The 25,481-nt window shown below is 45.3% G+C and overlaps 1 protein-coding gene across 1 annotated transcript; it reads left to right on the top strand.

The window, feature by feature from the left end:
- Positions 1 to 4,950: 4,950 nt before the first annotated feature.
- LOC116902837 (60S ribosomal protein L36a-like) lies at positions 4,951 to 5,320 on the top strand. The gene has a single exon (XM_032905167.1). The coding sequence runs from the start codon at positions 4,961 to 4,963 to the stop codon at positions 5,279 to 5,281; it is 321 nt and encodes a 106-aa protein (XP_032761058.1). The 5' UTR covers positions 4,951 to 4,960; the 3' UTR covers positions 5,282 to 5,320.
- Positions 5,321 to 25,481: the final 20,161 nt, after the last annotated feature.

The following is a 25,481-nucleotide window of genomic DNA, read 5'->3' as shown; positions in this document are numbered from 1 at the left end:
AGACTGTACCATGCCCTGTAAGACTCTCTGTGTAAGTAGTTTTTAACTCCATTTTGAGAATGGGGAGTGATTCTGTACCTGGGTGGCATGATATGTCTGGCACCACTCACATGGCACAGTTTGATAAAAGAGAATAGAAATGGTTCCATATTAGAAATTTGTCAGCATAAGTCAAGATTGTAGGGTCACGTGGGTGTACTACAGTCATATCAGGAAAACTAGGTTTGAGAATGTATCAGACACATCAGACTAAGGGAAGAGTACAGACTCTTCACCAGGATGTCATAAAGAGATGGGCATCTAGCACTATGATGGCCAGTCTCCACAGAACTGCAGCGTGTGTGTGTGTGTGTGTGTGTGTGTGTGTGTGTGTGTGTGTGTGTCTGTGTGTGTGTGTGTACTAAGAGGAGAATGGAGAACTGACTGGCCCAGGAGCTTTAACTTTTCTTGTTCCCTGCAGACAAGTTGAACCATCATCTGCTTCTCCTTCTGCTCACCCATCTGGACCTGCTGTCCATCTGTCCATCTGGTCTTTCTGAACCAAGTCCTGCTTTTTGCTTTCCTTCCTTTTGTGACTCAATTCTGACCCCACAGCCTGAACTCTGTACCTAGTACTGAGCCTGAGGACAGGAAGAAGGGCTGTGAAATGCTTTCTCCTGGGCATCGAACAGCCAATGCAGTCAGTGTCTCGGAGCAGTCATCAATGCCTGCATGGGCCTATAGAAGACGGGGCCTATCCAACAGTCAATCATGGATTGGGGAGGAGCTTACAGGGCCATAAGCCTCCTGATAGAATTTTGCTAGAGGGTCATTGTCTTTAGTTGTGTGTCCAACAGTGAGCCTACCAGACTCCAGTAAATAGTTCCCACTCATGACCATACAGATGATCTTGATTAAACTTAGTGGCTCACGAAATAACTGCAACAGTGACAAGAACAAAAGCCACGAGTGTGAGAAAGAGGACTTGTAGAGGAGATGGTAGTAAAGGTGGAGAGAGATTAGAGTGGAGGTATAGTCATCAGCATACACTTTATATACGTGTGAAACTGTCAAAGAGCAAATTCCACGAAAGTTTAAAAAGAAAGGACACTATCGATAAAAGAAAAGATAAATTATAGGTTGCAAGAAAATATCCATAATACATATTTCTAGTTAGGTATCACAAAATAACTCTACTTTTAAAAGTTATATAACGAATCAAAACATGAAAACATAGCTGACAAATAAACCAATTAGAGCATGTCCAATGCCATTAGGCACCAAATAAATGTCTTTTAAAGGGGTTTCAGTTCTCTATTCAAACACTCATCACTATCCCTTTTTCAAATGTAGAAGAGTATTTGTCTAATAACGACACCAGAATTTCTATTTTCCTGTCATCTATTATGCCTTCTAGTTTTTGTTTATGTGATTCTATTTCTTTGAACGCCTAGTTAATTTCAATTATGTACCAAATAATATGCATTAAAATCGCTTGTGGCAATAATTTGAGATCTGAGACTTTGTTATGTTCCCCCACAGAGGACAAATCTTAGCTTCCAACAGGCACTAGAAAGTGTTGCATATCTTATTACGACCTTCATCTTGTTTCAGAGGCCCAGATGAACCCAAGCTGGGCTCCTGTCTGTGTCAAGACTGTCTAATGTCTGATCCGTTGGGGTGACTTGCTGACTCTGTGACTCAGAAGACTTCAGAATCTCTGGGTGTTTCTCCCTCTAGCCTCCAGAAGCTGTCAGAAATGTACTTTACCTTCTTATCCTCACAGTCACATTTTTCCAAAATTAACTTTTCTCACATCCTCCCCAGAGAAAGAAGTCTTATCCTTTCTCAGGCTTGAAAAATGAACTGCTGAACCGGTCAGTAGAATAAACAGTATTCTAATAGTCTGCATTTTATTCAACCTTTCAACTCTGTCAGCGCTTGCCAAAGCTTTCTTTGGGCAGAAAGACAGTAGCCTGGTAGAGGAGGAACTAGTAGTTAGCATCACTGAGGGGTCCTCAGCGAAAGACATGAAGAAGACGTGAGCTCGAGAAGGTCTCCAAGGTCTCCTATGCTGGGTGACTTTTTGAGCAGAAGTCTAGAGTCTGCTTTCTTGGCTGGACATGGGGACAGGCAATGAGTGTGGCTGTCTCTACAAGTGTTCTTAAGTTCACTTCTACACTTGATTCCAACAGATGCCCGAGAATGCTTCAGTTCTCTTTATGGGGAGGTGCTCATCACCCTAACCTTTCTAAACTGACATTTCAAGGCATCTCAGTAGGAAAAGTCAAAGAATACAACTAAGAACCATAGATCAGTCAGCCTGCCTATCAGACATGTTCTGACATGCGTTGATGGACTAGGGTTTGGAAGGAAAAGGATGGGGTGGGTGTGGATAGAAAGAGTCTTGACTCAAGCTCTACAGGCTCAACTTCAGACAAGCTGTGTCCTACTCTGGTCAGGATACTCACGGTTGTCTCTTCCTTCCTAGAGTATGGTCTACATTCTAAAAATCCAAAGACACAGTTTCCCTTCCCAGAGATAAGCTGCCCAAGGCCTAGGGCACAGGTTAGTCTTATGTAGGCTTTTCCTGTTTTAAGCACATGGAACCTGGGCCAGGATCCTGACCAGATGAGTTGCTAGAAAATGTCCTACACTACACACCAGTTCACAGGGGAAGGAAAACAAGACTGTGTGGGTGTAGGGTTGTTTGTTTTACTACTACTTGAGAAAATAAACACATTTTGCTGTCTGGAGTCAGTAGTCATGTATTTCTTTACAACTTTTAAATCACTGACATGGAACCAAGAGGGAGAACGTGAAGTAAATACAAATCCAGTCATGCTTCAGGATGCTCTTTCTCGGTATCCAAGATCCTTAGAGCCTCTCCAGTCTCCTGGCTCCCTCTGCAAAGCTACCCTGTGAGAGGAGCCAAGTAGCCTTTGGAATTACCTTTCTAAGAAGATTTGGGAAGAATGACATCAGCAGAGGAGCCAGATTAAATAATGGGAAACAGCTGCCTCATTACCCTCCAGAGCACCTCATGTAAGTTCTGCAGCCTTTGCAGGCACAAAAATAATCTAGGGAGATTAAAAAATGCTAGCCCATGCATTCATACATGCACACTCACACACAAACATACACATCACACACATTCACACACCACAAGCATACATATACGCTCATAGATTCTGTGTTTCTATTGCAGAAGGTCTGGTTCATTGGGTGTTAGTTGAAGCCCAGTTGTCTTCATTTTCAAAGTGTAAAATATTAACCAACCATGGGCTCTACCTTGGAGAAATTCCATTGTTGACCCTAGACTTCCATGATCCAGAAGATTCATTTAAATGAGGTGGGATGTTGTCATTAATCTCATTTCAAATGAGCTGGCATTTCTTTAATCCCTACTTTAGGGATGACCTAAGAAAGAAAACCAGACTTTTTAAGTCTACTGAAAACCACAGTGATGCTATGCCATTGGAAACGATATAATTTAGTGTGATAAGTAGAATCATGGTTAAGCTTCTTTTGCTTTCAGTTTTATACATATATATGATACTTGGTTGCTTTCAGGAGAGTAGAATTATTATTTTTAACAAAGCTTCATTAGAAATAGATTTTGTTACAATGTTCAAAAAACTATCACCCCCCATGACTATTCCAAACCTCACATTCTCCTTGGTACTTCAGTGGACACATTTTTTTAGTTTTTTTTTCTTTTCTTTTTTTCCCATCTTTATTAAATTGGGTATTTCTTATTTACATTTCAAATGTTATTCCCTTTCCCAGTTTCCATGCCAACATCCCCCTAACCCCTCCCCCTCCCATTCTATATGGGTGTTCCCCTCCCAGTCCTCCCCCATTACTGCCCTCCCCTCAAGAATCCTGTTCACTGGGGGCAATGGACACATTTTTAATACCTCATAGGGATTTGTGTGTGTATCTGTGATTACAGACTCCCTGCAGGTGGGGAAAGTTAGTTCCTAATTTTTGTATCAAGTATACAAAATACTAGGTATTCAATAACTAGAAGATGATCCCTAACTTTTGCAGACTTCTCTCCCAATTATTCAACTTCATAAAAGGCAGTGAATACAATGTTATGCAAAGTAAAATGTTATGGCATTTTAATAACTTTCCGAATAGTTAAAGACTATTTTTCTAGTTATGACTCAAAACTATGAAAATGGAAAGAAAATGTTATTAAGAATACAGTTTCAAAATGGAAACGAACCTTGGAATGATGGCCTCCAGAAGTTTATTTGGATGATATGAAATGCTTTTGTTGTAGAAAAAAAGAAGTGATATATTATATCACAGTTTTTATTATAGTCTTTAGTGACATCAGTAAAACAAGGACTTAGAGGTGCTTCCTATTTTCATGGGCATCGATGATAGATTAAGTCACGTATCAGCAAGCACTGCTCTTCTCGTTACTTCACTAGCAGCTTAAGTGCGTCTGAGTCTGAAGAATGCTTTAGAGCCATTGTTACCAAATGTGACCCTTGAATTGCCCATCCTTAGTATTCTATCTTGGAAGGTCTGTGCTCCAATTCAGCCTTTAGTGAAGGCTAACTCTCTGGGAAGTCAGGAGCTCTAGGGCTTCAGACCAAATGCTTGTGTTCTCTACTGAAACCCATTCCTGCCACCCATAGTGTGACATGTTGGACTGGAGCCTAGGGGAGGTTAGTAGGTCTTAGGTCCAGAATGGTATAGTATGCCCCCCTGCAAGAGAGCTACTTGTCCCAGACAGAAGAGTGCCTCTGTGACCCCATGAGCAGACCTTTGATCTAGATTCCCCAGCCTCCAGGGCTGTGAGAACTACTACAGTGCTGCTGTGTAGCCTTATTTTGCCAGCTCCAGCCACAGGCTGCAGAGCCCCCAGTTCCAACTGTCACTTTTCTGCTGCCTAAGTAAGGATGAGAAGAATCATTAAAATAATGTCAAGCTCTTTTTCTAAGCTGATAGCGCTCCTGCAGACATGGCGAACGTTCCTAAGACCCGCCGGACATTCTGCAAGAAATGTGGGAAGCACCAACCCCACAAGGTGACGCAGCACAAGAAGGGCAAGGATTCTTTGTATGCCCAGGGAAAGCACCGTTATGACAGGAAACAGAGTGGCTACGGTGGGCAGACTAAGCCCATTTTCCACAAAAAGGCTAAAACTACAAAGAAGATTGTGCTGACAATGGAGTGCGTTGAGCCCAGCTGCAGATCTAAGAGGATGCTGGCTATTAAGAGATGTAAGCATTTTGAACTGGGAGGTGACAAGAAGAGAAAGGGCCAAGTGATCCAGTTCTAAGCTGATTTTGTTATTAAGACAATAAAATCTTGACCTTTCCAAAAAAAAAATGTCAAACCCAATTTCAGCTTTACCTAGAAACAAATGCATCTTGAGGAATCTAGTGAAATAATGAAATATGGGGCTTTATCCTGTAAGGACCTGGTGGATTAGGGACTACTTATTGTAATGGGCCCCTCTTTAGTATCCTCTACATAGATCAAATTGCTCTGGTCATCAGTTAACATGTCATAATGGAGAAAGGTGACTGGAACTAGGTGGTGGGGGTGGGGAAAGCTTTACATATGGGAAAAGATTTAATATTATTTAAAGTCTATTCTTTGTTTTGTTTTGAAGCAGGATTCTCACTGTGTTGCTCAGGTTGGCCAAGAACTTCTGTGCTCAGGTGATCTTCCTGTCTCACTCTCCCTTGGAGCAGCTATGGGCAAGCATCACTACACCTAAGTTAAATGTTTTATTAAGTTAAGGATAAATCAACAATCAAAAGTAAGTTGGACGTTGTACTGGTTGATTTTGTGTTTCAACTTGACACAAGCTGGAATTATCACAGAGAAAGGAGCACTAGTTGAGGAAATGCCTCCATGAGATCCAGCTGTAAGGCATTTTCTCAACTGGTGATCAAGGGTGGAGGGTCCAGCCCATTGTGGGTGGTGCTGTCCCTGGGCTGGTGGTTCTGAATTCTATAAGAAAGCAAGACAGGGAGTAACATCCCTCCATGGCCTCTGCATCAGCTCCTGCTTCCTGACCTGCTTGAGTTCCAGTCCTGAATTCCTTTGGTGGTGAACAGCAATGTGGAAGTGTAAGCTGAATAAACCCTTTCCTCCCCAATTTGTTTCTTGGTCCTGATGTTTGTGCAGGAATAGAGACCCTGACTAAGACAAACATGGTGGGGGACACCTGTAATGCCAGAATTCAGGATGTGGAGTTTGCCAGGAGTCCCAGCATATCCTGGACTTCACAGTAAGTTCCTGGCCAGCCTAGGTTATAGTGTGAGACCACATCTACAAACAAGCAAACAAACAAAAACACAAACAAGAAAAGTGGGCGATTCTGTTGAGGACTGGATAGCACTTCACTCTGATATTTCTGAGAGGGAAGAAATAAGTCAATAATACACATTAAGCTCTAGAAACTAATTTCATGAAAGATTATAAAAATTAAAGAAGAGTTCCTTTTACCTAAGAATTCATAAGGCCAAGATTTATTTAAAATGATCATGGATGTACCTTAATTTACAGAATAAGAACTTAATATCTGTTCTTTTGAAATATTTAGAAAATCCAAGTTGACCATAATCACCAAAATTAGTCAGGCTATTGATTTATTCAGCTTGATTCATTGATTTAGATTAATTGTTTGGCAAGAATGTATTGAAAGGAAACTAGTCCCTCGACAGCAAAGCAACTAATACTAAAGTGTACCAGTTAGAAAGAAAATCACTGGAGAAGCCAGAGTCAGTCGGAGCAAGTGCTGTATCTGAGGATGGATAAAAAGCAATAACATTTGCTTGAAGCAAAACAGAATCCAGTTGTGCAAGAACCAGGAGGAATGGGAACAGACGACAAATGAACAATGGTGATGAGTGGGGTTGTGGGGGTGGTCATGAAGCCTGGCCATTCATCACATGAAATATTGGGTTGAGTTGAGGTTGTGTCTTGTTGGACACCGTGGAGACCCCATCCTCACTCCCTGAGCCTTGGGGTAATCTTTAGACATCACCATTAATTATTTAGATTCAGAAGGCTGCAAAAAACATCTTGATTCACTGGCAAAGTGACAAGCATATGGTGTGTTTTGCAAGCCCCTAGTTTTTTGCTGAGAGGAGGGCTAACATTAATTTCTTACAAACCCTACAGGGAGTTTCCAAGCCAGCCATTGTTAACATAGTTCAACATCAAAGTTGGAAAGCTTGGCGTAGTGTTGAAAAAAGAAGTTAGGTACCAACCAGTAGCCTTTTACTGGCTGGTAACAAGAAAGCTTTGAGACCCCACACATTTCTTGTAAAGAGCTACAGAGTATCAGGTAGCTTCCTAACTTGATTGATTGTCAAGGTGGCAGGTCTAATTAGTGGGTCCTACAGGATGATACGTAGAATATGGAGTTCTCCTGCGGTGCTTGGCACTCAAATAGCCTCGGTTCAGGCAAGAGTCCTGTTTCAGATTCGTTGATCGTGTGGCTTGATCCTCTTTGGCTGCACTATGCTTGAGGGATGTAAACGGTTCACCTTCTCCTGGTGCACAGCAGTTAGAGAGCAGCTCCCTACAGAAGCGTAGGAGGTAGAGAGGAATGGGTGGGGCAAGGGTGGTTAAACAAAGTGAAAGGTACACACAGACTCCCCCATTGTCTCAGCCTAGATATCTGCTATTGTTTCAACTCTTTCTCACAGTGCCTTAAACATCAGCTCCCTAGTTAAAGCTCCTGGTTAAATTTAGCGACTCCCTGGACAATAATCCATGCCTTGCACTCATATACTCAGACCTCCTCAGAACGCCATCAGCAAGGCATGATCACGTTGGAATTTTGTTTACCATAAAAGTTTATTGAAGGCAGTTTACACAACTTAGTCTCTTGTGGTAATTATAGTATTCGCAAACAGAAACATTCTTGAGACTGAGAAAAAGGATGCTGAAACTGACAGTGGAGAACAGAGGATGATTCCCACCATCATTTGTCTGTGAAATTGGGTCAAAGGTGGACGAAACAGAGTCCACGGGCAGCTCTATAGCCCTTCAGCTGCCCGAGAAGTAAGGAAGGGAGTGTTAAATAGGTGTGGAACAGACAGTTTAGATAAGTATTTCTGAAGGGCACACTCATTTGAGATGATCAGTTCCAGAGTGTTCTCGGTCACGAGATCTCTTTTACCCAGAAATTCAAACTCTTTGAGATGTTACCTGGGTGGTTTCAACATACTGCTGGAGAAACCCATCCATAAATGTATACCTGAGAAAGAAGCATTGGTCATATTTTGAGAGTCCTCCTTGTTTAAAATACTTTTCTTGTGTTGGTTACAAGTAAACCATTTTCCTTCTGTCCTCAGGAAGAGTAAAACACAAATAATATGGAACATCTCTTCTAGGAATGATGTACCTGTTTTGTGGCCGTGGACATCACCCACCCTCTCCCAAATGCTACAATTCTAGTTTCGTTGCTATTTTCCCAAAGATGCTGTTTTTCAAGTATGAAAGCATGTATCGGTGCACTCCCACATATGGACATTTTCTATGTTTTCTACCCCTTCACAGTGCAAGAACCTTCTAGAAAATGCAAAAAGCTCCATTTCCTAACTTTCTCACTCACGCCTTAGCTGTCCTGATGAATGGTCATAGGTCCATTGCTGCAATGTTAAGGTGGTTTCCTGGTACAAACCCATTCACTTCTCATCGGTGGATGCCTCTTTCCAGCTCTCTGTCTCCCACCATTGCAAAGGAGCACTAAAGAGCAGAAATGGCCTCTCATGTATCCTAAGACCTTGACATGCAAAACTAGCAGATGTGGGGAGCTATCAAGGAGGATGTAAGGACCCCTTCATCCCTTACAGTTTGTCTCTTCCACTGGTCTAGTGCCTGCTGCTTTACCCAGCACCCCATTCTCCTTAGGGGAAGCCTGTTTTTCCCTCGGGAGCATGCTCAGTTGTCTTATCGTTAGACCCCAGAGATATGTTTCTTCCCGTTCTTCGTTCTCCAGGGGCCTTTCTTATATCATCTCCAAGTGCAGTGTCAGGAGGCAAAGTAGTGCTTTATATAATCTTACCACCATCGTTCAAACAGGGTTCTTGGTCCACTGTAGATGCTCTGCGAATGTGTGCTGAGTTTGGAAGAAAAAATAGACTTCGGGCTCACTAATCTAATAGGAGTTCCCCCCACCCCCAAGAGTGCCTGATGCTTCAAGGGGAAAAGGGGTGAGAAGATCAAAGAAAAGGAGCAATTACTCCAGAATTGAGTCACGGCAAATCCTGAATCGCCTGTGTGTGTGATTGCATGTGTGCATGTATGTGTATGTGTATGTGCACATGCGTGCGTGTGTGTGGGTTGTTGGGCTAACATGGAATGCCATAACTGGTTAGAACGCTAGAAGAATTTGGAAAGAAATGTTTTAGAATTAGGAAGGAGAGTTTTAAGAATGGAAAGCTAATCAGCATAGCCTACACTTCAGATCTCTCTCTCTCTCTCTCTCTCTCTCTCTCTCTCTCTCTCTCTCTCTCTCTCTCTCTCTCCCCGCCCATGAGCCCCTCCCCGGATCTCCACAACACAACTCACCCTACCTGCCTCTTCTTCCCTCTGCTCCTTGGATTTCTTCCACTTCTGCAAGCATCCTTACCAGTCCTGCCCCTATGTCGGGGACCCACCATCTCTCCTCCCCAGACACTGCTCTCTCCTTAGAACCTCCGTCTTCTGAGTTCTCCCCTGAAATAATATTTTTCTATCATTCTTCCCAGTGTGGGCTCCTGCCTTTTTCTCCCTTTAGCCTCTTCCTTAGGACCTTTACGGAGCTGATCAGGTTTTAACTCTGTTCATGCTGCAAACACCTCATGCTTCCACCTCTACCCTTTGCAAGTGAACTCCACCAAGGTGAGACCTGCCAAGAGAAAACCGTAATAATAAAAGCTAGATGGAATCTGGTTCTGACCGAACCGTGCCCTATGAGAAAGAGGCTCTTCCCCCTTGCTTCCCAGCAGGGTGGAACCTCCTTAAGTCTGTCAGTGACTTTTCAGTACCACAGGCACTTCTCAGCCAGAGAGGATCGGTCCAGGTTTACTCTTGGTGGATTGAGACAGGGGCTCCTGCCCACAGATCTCGCTGTCTGTACCTTTTATTTGTTGTTCTTCCTCTCTTAAGAAAACCAAGTGCAAGGCCCAGATCTTAGGAAGGTTTCTGCCCTAGGGAGGTCCCTGTGCAGAAGGTATCTGATGGGGTGGATTCATGGCTGCTCTGAGCTTTGGAAATGGGCTTGCTAGGCTGAGTTGCCTCCCTTTAGCTGCTCTGCAGGGCGCGTGCAAGATCTCTGCAAACAGTCCCAGTGTGCTTATAAAACCTCAGGTCACTGACAATTGCAGTGCTCATTTGCTGTGGCCAATTTAGCGCTAATAAGCTGAAACTGGGCTTTGGGGCTTTGTTTCCGTGGCATGCAAACTCCCTTTAGAAACACATTTCCCAACTAGAGATTGCAACCTAATAGAGTTTCCCCTTCTCCTTTGTGTAAACTGACTTGTAGCTCATTTTGGAATCATTTGCCCCTTAGCTGAACCACAGCTGTCCTTTTTGTCAGTGAGCTCCACTGCGGGGGAGGTGGGCAGCTCTCACGCTATCCACCTGTGCAGAGATGGCGACACCCCCTCGCCCCCACTCTCCCACTGTCTGGGCAGTATAGGGAGGAGCTGCTGTTACTGGGGGAAACCAGCTCCTCCAAACCCAGGTTCTGCTGTTGGCGAGCAGCAGATCGGGGACATATATGTGCCAGGGATCATGTGGCAGTCCTTAGGCCAAGACACCCAGGTGGGCCTTAGAGTGCTCCCCTCTGAGGTCTTCTGCAAGGCTGGCCCCGTTTGGGTTCCAGTGCTGTGCAGATGGCAGCTGCTCACCCCTGCCAGGAAGGAGCCCTCTTGGGGGCTCTTACTTCCAGCTATGGGACTTGTGACTTCCAGCAAGGACAAGACACTCATTTGTGACTTGATTCTCAGTGACTCAGGACTTCAAGCTCATTTCTCCTGGTGAAGGACCGATCAAACACGGGCTCTCACAACTTTCTTGGAACAAAAGGGAAAGGGTGTCTTTTTGTCATGGGTACAATCATCTTTGCTCCCTCAGGCAGTACTTGTGGGTTCAGGAGTTTCTGGTATCCCCATGGCCACCAGCCCCAAATGAACACACTGGCTTGTCAGACTTGCTCCAAGTAAGAGTTGTCTTGTATTCTCTTTACTTTGCTTGGCCCCCAAGGACAGAGAGAGAAGGAGAGAACCCCCAAATCCAACCCAAGCAACACTTTAGCAGAAGTCTGGCAGACACATGGTCTCTCCTCCCCAAGGGGTGCTTAGGGAGTGCAGATGTCTAATTGTCCCTGACATGCCAAAAGGCTGTTAGGAACTTGCCTCTACCTTGGAAGTTCTGCCAAAAAAATTCTCTCTGGTTTGGGGCAGAGACACTTAGAGACACCTCTAGGGCCAAGTTTCTTTCATTACATTTAGCTGAAATTCAGGCCATCTTGGAGAAGTGATGGGGCTGGGGGAGGAGGCAGGGGTAGGGTAGGGCGTCTTGGGATATATCAACCAAGAGCCCCACTCTATTGCCTCAGTTTTCCTCACGTGATCACCACCTACAGCTTTACTTCATGGCTCAGGAAAGGCAGACGCAGGCCCGGAGCCCGGGCCGGTCACTTGCTGTAGGGTACAGGGTAGGGTATGGGGTACAAGCACCAGGTGTCTGTGAGACAGAAGGAAAGAGACAGTGGCAGAGGGAAGAAGAGAAGTGGAGTCATGCTAGTTTGTAGAGCGCTGTCCATTTGTCCTTATTTCTGCTGTGTCCGTTGTACAGGCCTAGAGTGGAACAGTAGTGTAACAAACATAGTTATATATATATATATATATATATATATATATATATATATATATATATATATATATATAAACCAAACCAAGCTGGAACAAATGACTGGGTCTGGTTCCTGGCAGTGGACCAATCCTGGCAGGTGCTGGGCCTTCTCAGCTTGAGCCTAAGCTCCATGCCTTCCATCCGTCCCTCCCCACTGGCAGAACCTGGTGCTTGCCAGAGCACACACATCGACTCCTTTCCCAATACATAATAGCATGGGCTATGCTTGTCGCTGAGCCCGAAGGCCTGGTGGCCAGATCTTGAGAGCTGGGTGTTCTGTCTCTGACTCTGTATGGAGGTAAGTCTGGGTCACTGGCCTTTTATGTGAGGAGACCACGTCCTCACTTGGTGTCTAGGAAGCATGAAGGGTCTATACCACTAATCTCCAGATTGCCTTGACAGTTCCTGTGGTCTCCTTTAAAGAAATCATGCCCCACCCCCAGCAGAAAACAAGTCTGGTTGAACAAGAAGTTGGGAGGACTATGGGTGACTCGTTCCTTCAGCGGATGGTAAGGATGTCAAGCAGGCAGATTTTCTCTGCATTGGCATTTCATTTTTTTTTCCCTCTAAGTTTTACTCCATCTTGTCCCATTGGCCTACCCTCTGAAATGACAACAGTAGTCCAATCCTGGGGAGAATCCTGTGAATATGGACTGCATATTTGATGCACTGAGGTATCACAGAGAAACAAAACCTGTACTCTGATATCATCCCAGCAGAGCAGTGGGTGTCCTGCTGATTCCGTTCTTAAAGAGAGGAGAAGCTGCTTGACACATCCTTCCCTAAAGCTACGTGGTTGGAGACATCCTTTTTAGGAATATCTCTCCAAAAGAGGTGGCTTTCGGCAAGCTGACACCAGCCCCAGGGTGAAGGGCTGCGGCATGGTGGGTAGAAACCCGTGAGGGACTGGAGGCTGTTTGTGAGATCACAGATACAAACATTTGAAGAGCTGTCGTTTAATTGAAGGTCCTGTTTTTCTGGGGAATCCCTGCCAGGGGAATCTGGAGAGGATCCTAGAGGTGGGAGAGAAGGAAAGAACGATTAAAGGGAGATCTTTCTATGGAAGTGTTAGATTTGTTCCATCCCCTGAGTCCATTTTGACGAGGTGACACCGACCATGCCGAGATGAGGCAAATATTCATCCACAATTCATAACTCCCTGGTTTTTCTCAAGCTCAAACCCAAACCTTCCGACAGCCAGGTTTAACTTGTGTAACAGCCTCCCTCCTCAAGCAGCTTTGCTGGGTGGGGCACAATTGTAACAACGTATCCTTTTGTCTCACCTCTGCCGGCATACCTCACCCTCAACGCTGATGAACCCTTTGAACGTGTACTTTACAAACCGTGGCTGTCCCCCATGACTTTTGCTTGTTCAGGTTTTCTGACCCGCTTTATACACGTTTACTCTCGAACTGTGTGAGCCCTAGAACTGTGTAAGCCACACACAGGTTTTCCTGATGGTGCCATTTGTTCTGTTGAGCTCCACTGTGGACAGTCCGAGTGCTCTCAGCTCTGTCCTGCAGAGTGGGCTGTCCATGGGTTAGAACGGTGGTTCCAAGCCCTGACTCCTATTGGCCAGTTATACATTCGAGTCACAGAGTGCATCTGTAATATTTCTGTGTCTCGTTTCACACAGTCTAAGCTCACTGGCAGTAATTGCTTTACGTACTGAAACTGCTCCACCAGCACATCGAGGGGGCTGCACCCAGAACATTCTACATGCCCTTTATTTTCTCCAGACTCCTCTCTGGGAGCCGCCCTTTCCCGGACAGTGAGCTGCAGGCCTAGGTCTCTCCTGTTTTGCTCTGAACCTCATTACCAGCTGCATCCCTGCCTGGTCTGCCTTCTGCACTGAACACCCTCCCTTCTCCAGCCCAGGGTGTTTGGCTGTGCCTCTCTCCACGAAGAAGCTAAGTGAAGAAAAGAACTCTGTAAGCAGAACAAGGACCGGATTGCTTCAGATGAACTCTTCATGGGCCATACAGAGCAGTAGCAAAGAGTGCTAGCATTAGCATCAAATACCACAACTTTAACAATAATAGCCCTCAGCTTAGACCACAGCCTGGAGAGGGTGCAGTGGGGGGGTGGGGGGACGACGACTCAGAACTCAGTTTGTACTTTACCGCCCTCTGCTGGTTGATATAGGGATTAAAAAAATGAAAGAACCCAATTGAGAACTTTGTAGTGGACAGCAACCCTTTGACACCTGCAGGGACTTGGTAAGGCAGGGTTGGGGGTTGGGGATCTGAGACAAAAGTTTATCTTCTATGGAGGAACAAAGTGATGGTCAGAAGTCGTAAAGCCACTGAATCTGAAACAGAAGCAGTGCAGCAACTGGTTCAGTCTGATCCGCAGCCCAGGCGCCATCTGGTGCCGAACTTTTGCTGTCTGTGCCCAGGTCCCTCTCTACCACCCAGAGATGGAGGGAGGGAAGACAAGGATGCGCAAATCCTTTAGGCATGGGGCAATGTGGGGGCAAAAGAGCCGTGGGAGGTTGGAGCTCAGTCTCCGTCTTATAGCTCAATAGTCTCTTAGTGCCACCCAGGAGGCCCCATCTTTCTCCTCTGTGAAGAGCTGGTCTCCGCTCATTTAGGTCGGAGTGGAGGCTTTGCTTCCATGATCAATTTGTGTCTTGACAGACCATCTTGATAGCGAAGTGGGCGCTGACATAAATTTTTATTGCAGAGATGAGGACCAGAGATGTGAGAGTGTCATGGCTGCACAGGGCACTGGGACAGTTCACACCGTATACCCGTGAGTGTGGCAGTCAGGGAATCACTGGAAAAACTGACCCTTGCAGGTGGTCAGTAAGGAAGATGATGGGAGGTAAACTCTCAGGAAAGGTAGGACCCATGTCTCCAGGAGACATGGGGCTTAAATAAACAAAGCAAGCCAGAACGCAGGGGCAGTGAGGCCCTGAGAGAGCTGTGAAAATACAGATGTCAAGGGCCCCTGTGTTGAACAGGGCAGAGGAGGGAGGTGGGGGCCAGGGCAGGACAGCTCTGCTCAGCAGCAGTTCTGAGGGGTTGAGCGGTTGTGAGCCTAGCGTGTGGGGAGCTGGGAGGGAAGGTTACTTCTCTAAAGGTTGGCAGATCCTCTTGTTCCCATGACGTAAAGGAAAGCGTGGAAACTTTCCGTCTGGGACAGGATCCAGGCACTCGAAGTCCTTGCCAACGCTGTGATTCCTCATCTGTATGTTTGAAAGGAAGTTAAATAAATACAAGTTTTAATAATCTCTGTCATCGCTGACCATCGCTGTGAGCAAGGCTCTGTGCTAAGCACCTCCCAGGGTGTTAACTCCTCCACCCTCCAGTACCCTGTAGGTCACGCACGATTATTAACCTCATCTATGGCAGGGGGCTTCTAACAGCTGGTGACACATACATTCACTAGCTAGTTACATGTGTAGGTTTTAAGAGTAAACTAAGAATTTTGTTTCCCTTCATCCCATACCCCCTTTGTAAATGGCAGTCTTCAGACGGCATCCCCCGTGTGAAATAGATCTGATTTTTCCTACTGTAAAGTAACAGGAGTCTTCAGAAATCCTTTGAATGTTTTTAGGACACGTAGGTAGGTCTAATAAGTCCTCTCTACCCACCAAATACATGTGCTAGTAAAAACAATTCTTCAGTTTTTGATGAAAAAGGAACTTACACCTGCTGTTCTCCAAATGACCACACGGTGGCGCTACACCATCAGTGATGCCATACTATTTTTGCTGGCTAAAGAAAGTCGGAGAAAACTGAATGGTGACTAGGTCTTTCTGTGCACGCAGAGTTTTCAGTGCTAGATTTCACTAAGCAATACAGATAAAGATGGCTAACCTGCAAAAATTTAATTCCTGCTCTCAACAGTATTTAGTTCGTTGTTCGGAACCAGGGATACAATAGCTGTCTGCCTTCAGGGTGAGCTTTGCCTTGAGGCTGATGGAGTACCCTCTAGGAAAAGAATTTCAGGGTGGGGAATTAGGAAAGAATGGCCTACAAGGAGAGGGAGTGCTGACCTCCGTTTATAGATAAATTAAACTCTGATCATCTTTTACAATTAGATGATAACTTCTCGAGACAGAGCGAGAGCTCTTCCTTTAGATATCCATCCAGACTTCACCGAGGGGTTTGCCTTCCTGACTTTAACTTTATAAGCACCCCCCCTCCGGAAAAGCCTTTGAAGTGGTTATTTTAATATTTGTTGTGCTAGTGAAAGGGCCTGATTTTAGTCCCTGTTCGCATTGCATTTCCAGGCCAAACGGCCAAACATTTGATGTTTCTGCATCGTTCCCTTCCAAGGGACCACGACTCCACTTTGTTTTATGACCAGCACTAAAGCCAGCACCCATGACCCCGGAGAAGGGGACTGAGTTATTTATCCCCTCAGACATTTCATTAAAGCGCAGTTCATCTCTGCAAACAGTGTTTCCTAAACATGCTCTCTGCTTACACAAAATGTTTTGCCTGTCCAGCCAAACCATATTTTTTTAAGGGAGCTTTTCAAACAAGCATGTTCAGGAACTCAAGCATCCAGGGGGCGGGGAGGGAGGATACAGCCCGGTGTGCAGCGTGTAGAAGCCTAATAAATACACAGTGGGATCCTACAGGCGTGGGAGGTCCGTTCATATTCTCGGGAGTTAACAGCATGGATTCCAAGGGAATTGGGAGCACAGACACTTAAAATAACACCACTAAAGCTACACTAACCGCACTGCCCTCAACATGTTGCCTTGAATGTGGTACCATTTTTATTAGGTGATGTTTTGTATGTTAAAGCCAGAAAAAAAAAAAACCCTAAGAAATAGGCAAAACTTGGGACAATCCCTCTGTACATATTTAATGAGAAACAGAGCCGAGATAAATAGTCATTCATCCACTTTGATAGCCAAGAGTCTGTGGAGGCTCTCCTAGTGGACTCTGGGGGCGGGGGGGGGGCAGATCTCCCCTGGAGCTGCTCACCCTGGCCGTGGCTAACACTGACATACTGACACCCTTTACATTCAGCTGGATGGCAGCTCATGTGGACACTTTTTGCCAGGATTCCCCAGTGTCCCTCTGGAAGGGAAATGGGTTATGTTTCGTGACCAGGGTTATCTTTATTTACCCATGTTCAGGTCAGCAGAAGAAAATACACTGCATTAAAATGTCACAGGGCCATCATCTCCTCTGCCTCACCAGTCTGGGATTCTGTTCTGGATCCTGTCTGACCCCCACCCCCACCCTCTAGTCTTCCCAAGGCAATCCTAGCTTAGCAGCTGCCCGGAAATCAGAAGTGGGTGACCTGCAAACCTCTTACAGTCACAGCCCGTGTCAGGAACAAAGAAAAGGCTATCTCATTTCCCTTACAGATGTACTGAGAAATCTGAGGTCGCTCTGTGCCCATGTGTCTGATGTCCCCCTCTGTCACCTTCTCTACCAGACTCCCTTGCTGACAACCAAGACTCCTTAGAGTGTCGTTTGTTTACAAGTGAACGGGATAGCATTCCCAGGATCTTTCTAGAATAAACTCTCATCAGCCTGATTCTCAGATAGAGTATGAACTTAGAATGCTGAATTATGAACAAGAAATAGAGATAGCTAAACTCCATTCAGCCCCTGAGAGCTACATTGTGAAGGGGGCTCTAACGTGTATGCGTATGCTTGGACAGATGTGGCATATTTGGGATTTTTTTCCCTTTGGGAGAAAATACTTTATTTACTTTTTTAATGTCCATTATTTGATGGGCATTATCAGTGAGAAAGAATTAGTTTTTATGGATTGCATGGTGAGTGGTAAGCATAGATTCATTTAACTCGACTGTATCGCAATCCGTATATTCATGATGAAATGTAGCACATGCTACAATTGTAGCATTGTGGGTCACGGCTTAGTCTGTCAATAGTAATCATAATACCCCAGTATAATCATTAGATATATCTATCTAAAAACAGCAACTGTGAGCAGAGCTCTCTCTCTCTGTCTCTCTCTCTCTCTCATACACACACACAGACACGCACACAGATACACACAGACACACACAGAGACATACACACAGAGGCACAAACACACACACACACAGACACACACACATAGACACACATACAGACACACACATGCACACACACAGACACACACACACACACACACACACACACACACACTTCCTTAAAGCAGAGTTTACCCCTGTGCTCTTAGCCACCGCTGTATGTTTTTGCTCCCAGCCTTCACTAAATAGCTAGAGGTGGTCACCAGACAATAAATTCTCCGTGATGTCCCTTCCCATCCCCTTCAAGATGTAGCACAGCACAGCTTGCTTGTGAGAAATTGAAAACGCTCTTGTTTGTTGTGCTGAGGCTTAAATTACCTCCCAACTTCTTTTTCCTAAGTAGCCGTGGCTGATAATAGAGAGAACAATTGGATCGCTCTGGAGCCTGCACCGCTTTAAAATATATTTTCACCACCCCAATTCCCCTTTGAAATAACGTTTCTGTTAGCAATTAAATAAGGAGTTTAAGAGGGGGTGTCATTGTGTCTATAAATAAGCCGGAGAGCACCGTTTATAAAGAGCCATATTTTTACAATCTCATCCCCACCAAACAAAACAACGTTATCTGGCACCTGCGCACTGGATGTCTCATGTTGTTCTTATTGTGGAATTTCCTCTCTCCTTTGGAGATGGAAGATAATTACTGGATGTGATAGAAACTTTATAGCCATTAAAAATAGAACAGAAAAATATTACCAGACGGCAAGTTGTTCAGAATAAATAAGAAACAGGACCCGGGCTCTGTCTGAACACTGCTCAACGTTGCCTGGTTCTACAGGGGCATGGGTTTCCTTTCTCTTGGTTCTGTGAAGGAGTTTGAAAGAGGCTAGAAAAAAAATGTGAAACCATTGCTTAATTTTGTGAAAATTATGGGGCTGAATGCTGAGTTTGAGATACCATCACCTCTCACCATTCTTTCCCGACCTGTTTTCACAGTGAGGCTCAGGTCATTTGGTAGAAGGATCGATGGCCAAGCATACCCTGATGGACACAGTGACACAGGCCTCGTGACTTGTTTCACTCCTCAAGGACTTTCAGGCTTCTTGGTTGCTGGTTGAGAAGACGACAATGCTGGGAATTAAATCCATACACGTGGACGCTTTCCCCACCAAAGTCGGCCGTAGTTTTCGGAAATCTCTTTCCTTCCCTTAAATGTCAAAGACCTTAGATCTTAAAAAAGAAAGAGAAAAGAAAGCAAGGAAAATCAGTCTGCAAAGCGGCAAGGTCCTTTGTGATTTGAATGCGGATTAGGTCAGCTTTGATCACTTTAAATTCATCTTTCTGTACCTCAGAAATAAGGCTTCCACTCTAAAATTGTCTGACGGAATTATTTTACTTGACCTTTACCTAAATATAGCATCATATTCCCAAGCCTTTGTGTGGGATCATAATACTATAATTTCAGAGTGGGTAGATGGAGCTCATGCCTGGGACCTGTCAGGTTTAAGGGGAAAATTAATCCTTTTTCCTCAGCCGTTGAGTTTTCAGCTATGAAGTCTCAAATTCACTCAAACCACAAGGCATGGACTCCTCACCAAGCAGCTGGGTTCTTACCAGAATTTTGGGGGCTTTTGGTTCATGCCAAGTTTACTGGGCGGTTTACATGCTACATGTCATGAAATCCTTCAAGCCTCTGGGCTAGTCTCTTGCAGTAGCCATGTCTGATAAGGAGGCTGGGTTTCTATGCCCCCTGAAGGCATATTGAGTGTTACATAGCTGTTGGGTGAGACTCAGAGTTCAGGCTACTCAAATGTCCCAATTGATTGAGGCACTCGGATCTCCCGTCTCTCCAGCAGCCGCGATCCCTTGAGCTCAGCCTGTCAGACTTTGTACGGGAAGGCCTTTACCCACTGAACCATCTTGCTTGCTGGCCCCACAAAACGTTTCTGTGTGTAACTGATCTTAATATTCTGCAGCCAACACGTTGGGAATAATCAAATGCTAGATTATTTCAAGATGGCAGATGGGTGCGGAGAACCCTAGATGGGATTTGGCGCGTGGGATGTTAGTGACCAGCTCCAACTGGTTAAATTTATAGGACCTGCAGAAGATGTTACAAGAGTTAACAGCCTTTCTAAGAGGAATATTCGCCACCGAATGCACTAGAGACCTGGTGCTAATACTAGATGTAGAATTCCCTGCTGGAGGACAGGACCAGCGAGGCCTGAGTCCCACAAGCAGTTGGTGGCGTTGCTTTGCCTCCATACACGCGCTGCAAGCGCGCTCAGGGCGCCGCCAAACTTAGTCTGATTCCGTGCTACTCAGTTCTATCCTCGTTACGGGAAGCGCGGCCTTTGTTATGAACAAGAGCGATACAGGATTGCCAGAGACTTCTGGGGCAACTATGTGGCCTCAGGATTCGCATCTCTCATTCCAAGTGGAGTTGTCAGGGAACAGCCGCTCAGTTTGGGAACAGTTTGTGAAATCAGTACTAGCCAGACTATGTTCTCAAGAACTCGATTTCTGCTGCTGATAAAACTCACAGATCATCCACTGATGTCGGCGGCGGCGCTGCCCACGGGGTTGAGAAACGGAAAATGGCTCTGGGAATCTTGCCGAATAAGGATCGTAGGTGCAGATCCTGGCAAAAAGAGAGAGAAGAGACCTGGGGTGAAGGGTGGGACGAGGGGGGTGGGCCTTTGAATAATTGCCGAGGCTTTCAAGAAAATGTTAGCATTTATCTTCCCGCAAGGTTTGCCTCACTGAAGCTGAGCTGTTTGGCTCTGTTCAATGAGATATTGATGGAGCGCTGAACTCTGTGATAAATGTTAACTTTTTAATGCGCACGATGTCCCAGAGGCAAGGCCTATGTGGGCTATTGAGAGAAGCAGGCTCAACGAGCCGCTGCTCAAAATTCCAGGAGGTTAATCGACAAATCAGCCTGGAAATGGGGGAGCCAGCTGCACGTCGACTCTACTCTGGCTTTTCTCACAATCCAAGGCATCTGGGCACCATCTTCACGCACAAATAGCCCGTTTCTCAACTTCTCTGGGGTTTTGGCTGACGGGACCATTTGTTTTTTATTATTATTAATGGCATCCTCTTTTCTGACAGGCTCCAGACAGCCTCGCTGGTTCAGGTCACCAAGGTAGACTGGGAAGCAGGGCTCTTCAGCAGGCCCTTCGCCTGACGCTGTGGTGCGGCTAGGCTGGAAGGTCATGACACTTTTGGTCTTCCTGCCTCCAGTTGTGCCTAGGAATGAGCTACAGTGGAGACGAAGAGTTCCGGAGATCCCTACTGATATCTGTAAAGGACCCAAAGATACAGAAAACTCATGCCTGCTCAGACTTAGCTGCATGTCAGACTCAAGGGTGCAGGGGTCACACCCAGGGACACTGATGTCATTGCTTTAGACTGCAGCCAGGATGTGGGGTTTTCAAAACAGCTGCCCAGAGGAGTCAACACACAACGGGTTTCAGATCCACGGACTCCACCCAGAGTCCATCCTAAAGGCTCAGGGATGGCGAGAGATGCTTCCATTCTAAATGCCACTCACCGACTCTCCCCTCCCAACTCCAAAATTAAAACTCAAACTCTAAGAACAGAAAGTAGGGGGTCTGGTGGTTCTTGGGAACAATCGAGTTTAACATTTTTCCCCCTAAAAATCTAAGAGGAGAGACTTTAGAGCACGAATCCAAGCACACAATGCCCAAGAGGACACAGGAAGTTACGTCCTTCCTACTTAATACTAGAACTGTTGGTGGAGAAGTTTGGCAGAACCAGTGCTACAGAGGACCCTCCCTGAAAAGTGCTATTCTGCTCTAACAGACAAACTGTACACAGGCAGCAGCACATGTCCAGTGTCCACCTAGCCTCTGTGACAGGCCTGGCAGATCACTCTAGTGTCACCCTCCTCTACAGAGCACACTAAGTTGCCAGTGATGAAATGGGTCCTAACAGTTGGCCATTCTTTGTTTATTGATTTTCCCCCCTTTAGTTTGAAAGCAAAGGGTTTCTTCAAAGGGGGTGAATCTTGATCCGAAACTATCAAACTTTGTTAAGTATTTCAGGAAGGAACTGAAATGTACACTCACCAAACAAAAACCTTCTACCTCACAATCCGTGCCGTTTGTGCTTGGGAATTGTAGGCTAAAACTTCCAGGTTGTGGAAGAGAATCACAGATTTGAATTAAATCAAGCTCTGTCTCCTGTCTTTGCAATCCCCACGACCACTGTTTATCCCACAACTGCTATGTAAGAGTACGTCAGGCCTGAGGCTGAAGACAGAGCTCAAAGGAACCTCCGTGGCTGCAAACCACCGTCAGCATCCCAGAAACAAATGTGCGTCGTCCGCCGTTGCCTTGGTGTGCATGACCGTGCGTTTTGCAGATTTATTTCCACGTGAAATATGTTTGTTTTAAATAATATAAATGTGCTAATTTGAAGCAAATGTGCTCACTAATTTATTTATTTGCTAAACACAGACCAAGTGATTTGATGGGTAGGAACATCTTTTCGTTGTGTGGACGGCGCGTGGTGATAATAAAAAGCAGACAGACTTCAGTCAATTTCATTGTTGTTTGACATTCTCCGTAGACAACATGCCCACTCACTCCTTACCCCTGGAGCGGACCACTCCGTCTTCCCACCATGCCCTTCTATAGTCAAGGCCCCAACGTCTAACGACGGAAGTTGGAACTAACACCCAGGCTTCCTGACTCCCAAATCGTTCTGTGTATAACACACCATGAATAATGCATTTCTCACAAAAGGGCTCAGGAGCTGAGGACAAACTTCTAAACCAGCCTGTAATGAATCATTGCAGAGCTGTGCGGTGCGGTTGGAAGCGGAGGGCTCAGGCCAGGCGGGAGCCCATTCAGTCCCGTGTGTACTGAGTTTCAGTTCCTCTCAGTCCTGAGGTCTGGGTGACACGTGTCCCCTCAGAAAACAGAGGCTACTCTAGTTTTAACATGGAGAAAATTGTTATCTCACTTTATTAACAAGTAGGTGGTGTCGGACCGAAACCTTTATTGTCTGCATTCAGCTTGAATACTGTATTCATTATGTTTTCTAATCTGTGTGATTACTACCTGTGTAATTTGATGTCTACATCTGCTATCAGAATCCTTTCAGCTCATTATATTTCCCGTCTCTCTCTCTTTTTTTTAATAGAGGATAAGATTGGGACATGGAAAATTGCGGCAGATTGCCTAAGGCAAACTGAAAGCAGCCGGCAGCTGGATGGAGTAGAGCAGATCCCTGTTATGAGGGACGTGAGAGGGATGATTTCCGGTCTGTGCTCTGCGGTGACAACCCAGGTGGAGATGGCGTTGGCTCCCTTTCCTGTGTAGGGACTGGCTACCCCCAAATTATCTTCAAGAACTTGGCTTGGTCTTGCCCACTCAGGGAAATTATTTGGATAGAAATCGTGAAGTATAATTGGACACTGTGCTGTTAGTAAACTGGCTGAGAATCCCCAGGGTGAGGAGTGGGTACTGGGACAGAGCCAGCAAGCTGAGAGCAAACTATTTTTAGATAAACAGTAAGTTCGTGCATGTAAACCATGGAACAACAGCATCAAAGATGGTGGGGACTGTCTGTCCCTTTCCTCTCCATTCTCACTGCAGACGGCCGCTTCATCTAACAGATCAAAGCCAGAGGGTGTGTGAGCTGAGAAGAGGGTGTTCAGTGAAGTGAGACCCACTGAGATAGGGAACCAAGTCTGGCCATAAGAGCTCTTATTTCCATATCAGATTATAGCAGCATATATAACTGTGCATAGCATAGATTCCAGATAGTTCTCACTAACTGGTTCAAGACATTTTGTTTTTACATCTAGAGGCAGGCAGGATATCGATTTCAGGGCATTTTCTTGACACGCCTGAACCCTGTCTACATTAGATAGAAAAATCAACTCTTCCCGCCAACCCTCATGGTGCTGTAATATACTGTGCCAAAGACCCGAGAGCGACGCGTCCCCTCAGAAAGAAGAGGAAGAGCACAGTCTACTCTCAGCCAAACCTAGATTAGACACTGCTTTGTCTTTTCCATCAACGTGACTGTAGGGAACTTTCTTATACTCTTTATGCTTAAGATTTTCCCTCATGAATAATAGAAAGAACGGTGGAAAGTTTCATTCAAGGTTGTTCCAAGAGTGAGGGAATGTGTGAGAACTGCTTAGTGTGAGGTACACATTACAACAGTACATGATTTAGTCCCCCCTTTCCTTCCTTCTTTCCTTCTTTGCTCTTTCTTTCTTTCTTTCTTTCTTTCTTTCTTTCTTTCTTTCTTCCTTCCTTCCTTCCTCCCTCCCTCCCTCTCTCTCTCTTTCTTTCTTCCTTCCTTTCTCCCTCTCTCTTTCTCTCTTTCCCTCTCTCACTTTCTTTCTTTCTCTTTCTTCTTTCCTTGCTTTCTCTCTTTCTCTCTTTCTTTCTTTCTTTCTTTCTTTCTTTCTTTCTTCCTTCCTCCCTCTCTCCCTCTCTCTTTCCCTCTTTCTCTTTCTCTTTCTTCCTTCCTTGCTTTCTCTTTCTTTCTTTCTTTCTCTTTGTCTTTTTGTCTCTTTCTCTCTTTCCTTTCCTTTCTTTCTTCCTTTCTTTCTTTCTTTCTTTCTTTCTTTCTTTCTTTCTTTCTTCTTTCTCTGTATTAGAAAAAGATCGAATCTCACTATATAGCTTCAGCTGGCCTAAACCTCTCCAAGTTTCATAGGTTGTCAGGGAAGTTACTGTCTTCCCATCTCGGCTTCCCAAACTCTGAGATTAGAGGTATGTGGCGCTATGCCTGGCCTTTTTTTCTTTCAACAACCAGTATGTCCCTTGAAAGTGGCCAACTATCTTCTATCCTCTGAACAGTTGGCTGTTAAAAGTCTCTACAGTTCTTGGCATGCATGGCATAAGGGAAGGCCTTGTCTTCTCTTTATCGTTTTCTAAGTCTTACTAGTCATGCACACTCCATTCTGCCGTTATTTCCTGACTGTCTCCATTTGCATAATCAGGGAGAGTGAATTTAGGGCTAAACCAAGATCATTGACTTTCCCCACTCTAAAGCCAGAGTCTCCCACTTCACCACACCCATGGCAAATACAAATCCCTTTGAAACGAAGAACCAGCCAGGCCTGTAGCCGCTTGAAAACCATCAGCAACAATTGAAGCCTGTTAGAGGAACCCAGGTCAGGAAGAGCTTACTACTACCTGACCCTCTCCTCTTGGTCAGGGCACCAGTCCTCTGCAAGGGTCCCTGACTCTGATCTGCTATGGTCCATCTCAAGGAGACCTGCTTCCTATCTGCCGCTGTCTCCATTACCAGCTACACACTAACTTGAACAATAGGCTAAACTGCAGATGTAAATGGAGAGTCCCAGGACTTACGGGGTTCATGGCCCCCAGCAGGCTCAAGCCATGCCTACAGGGCAAGCATGACGCTCTCCCACACATGCTTTGTGATGTCCTTAGAGCTCTAAGTGAATAATGCAAATGGGTTGGACACGCACCTCACTGGGCAAGCGCATGCTTAGCACGAACTAGGCTCACCCCGCCCCCACCCCCGGGCCTGCAAAATAAATAAATAGCAATTTAAAATGCATTTGTTGAAAGCCAATGAACTCATCTTCCAAACACCCATGCCAGCATCACCTACATCCTCACCACGAAGTATTGGTCCCTGCCAA

Source organism: Rattus rattus, chromosome 6, assembly GCF_011064425.1.
Source record: "Rattus rattus isolate New Zealand chromosome 6, Rrattus_CSIRO_v1, whole genome shotgun sequence".
NCBI classification, from domain to species: domain Eukaryota; kingdom Metazoa; phylum Chordata; class Mammalia; order Rodentia; family Muridae; genus Rattus; species Rattus rattus.
The sequence above is the reverse complement of the archived record's forward strand: the minus strand, read 5'-3'. Positions and strand labels throughout refer to the sequence as shown.

What these genes read in the sequence shown, in the direction of transcription:
- LOC116902837 (XM_032905167.1), top strand. Translation starts at nt 4,961, where the DNA reads ATGGCGAACGTTCCTAAGACCCGCCGGACATTCTGCAAGAAATGTGGG.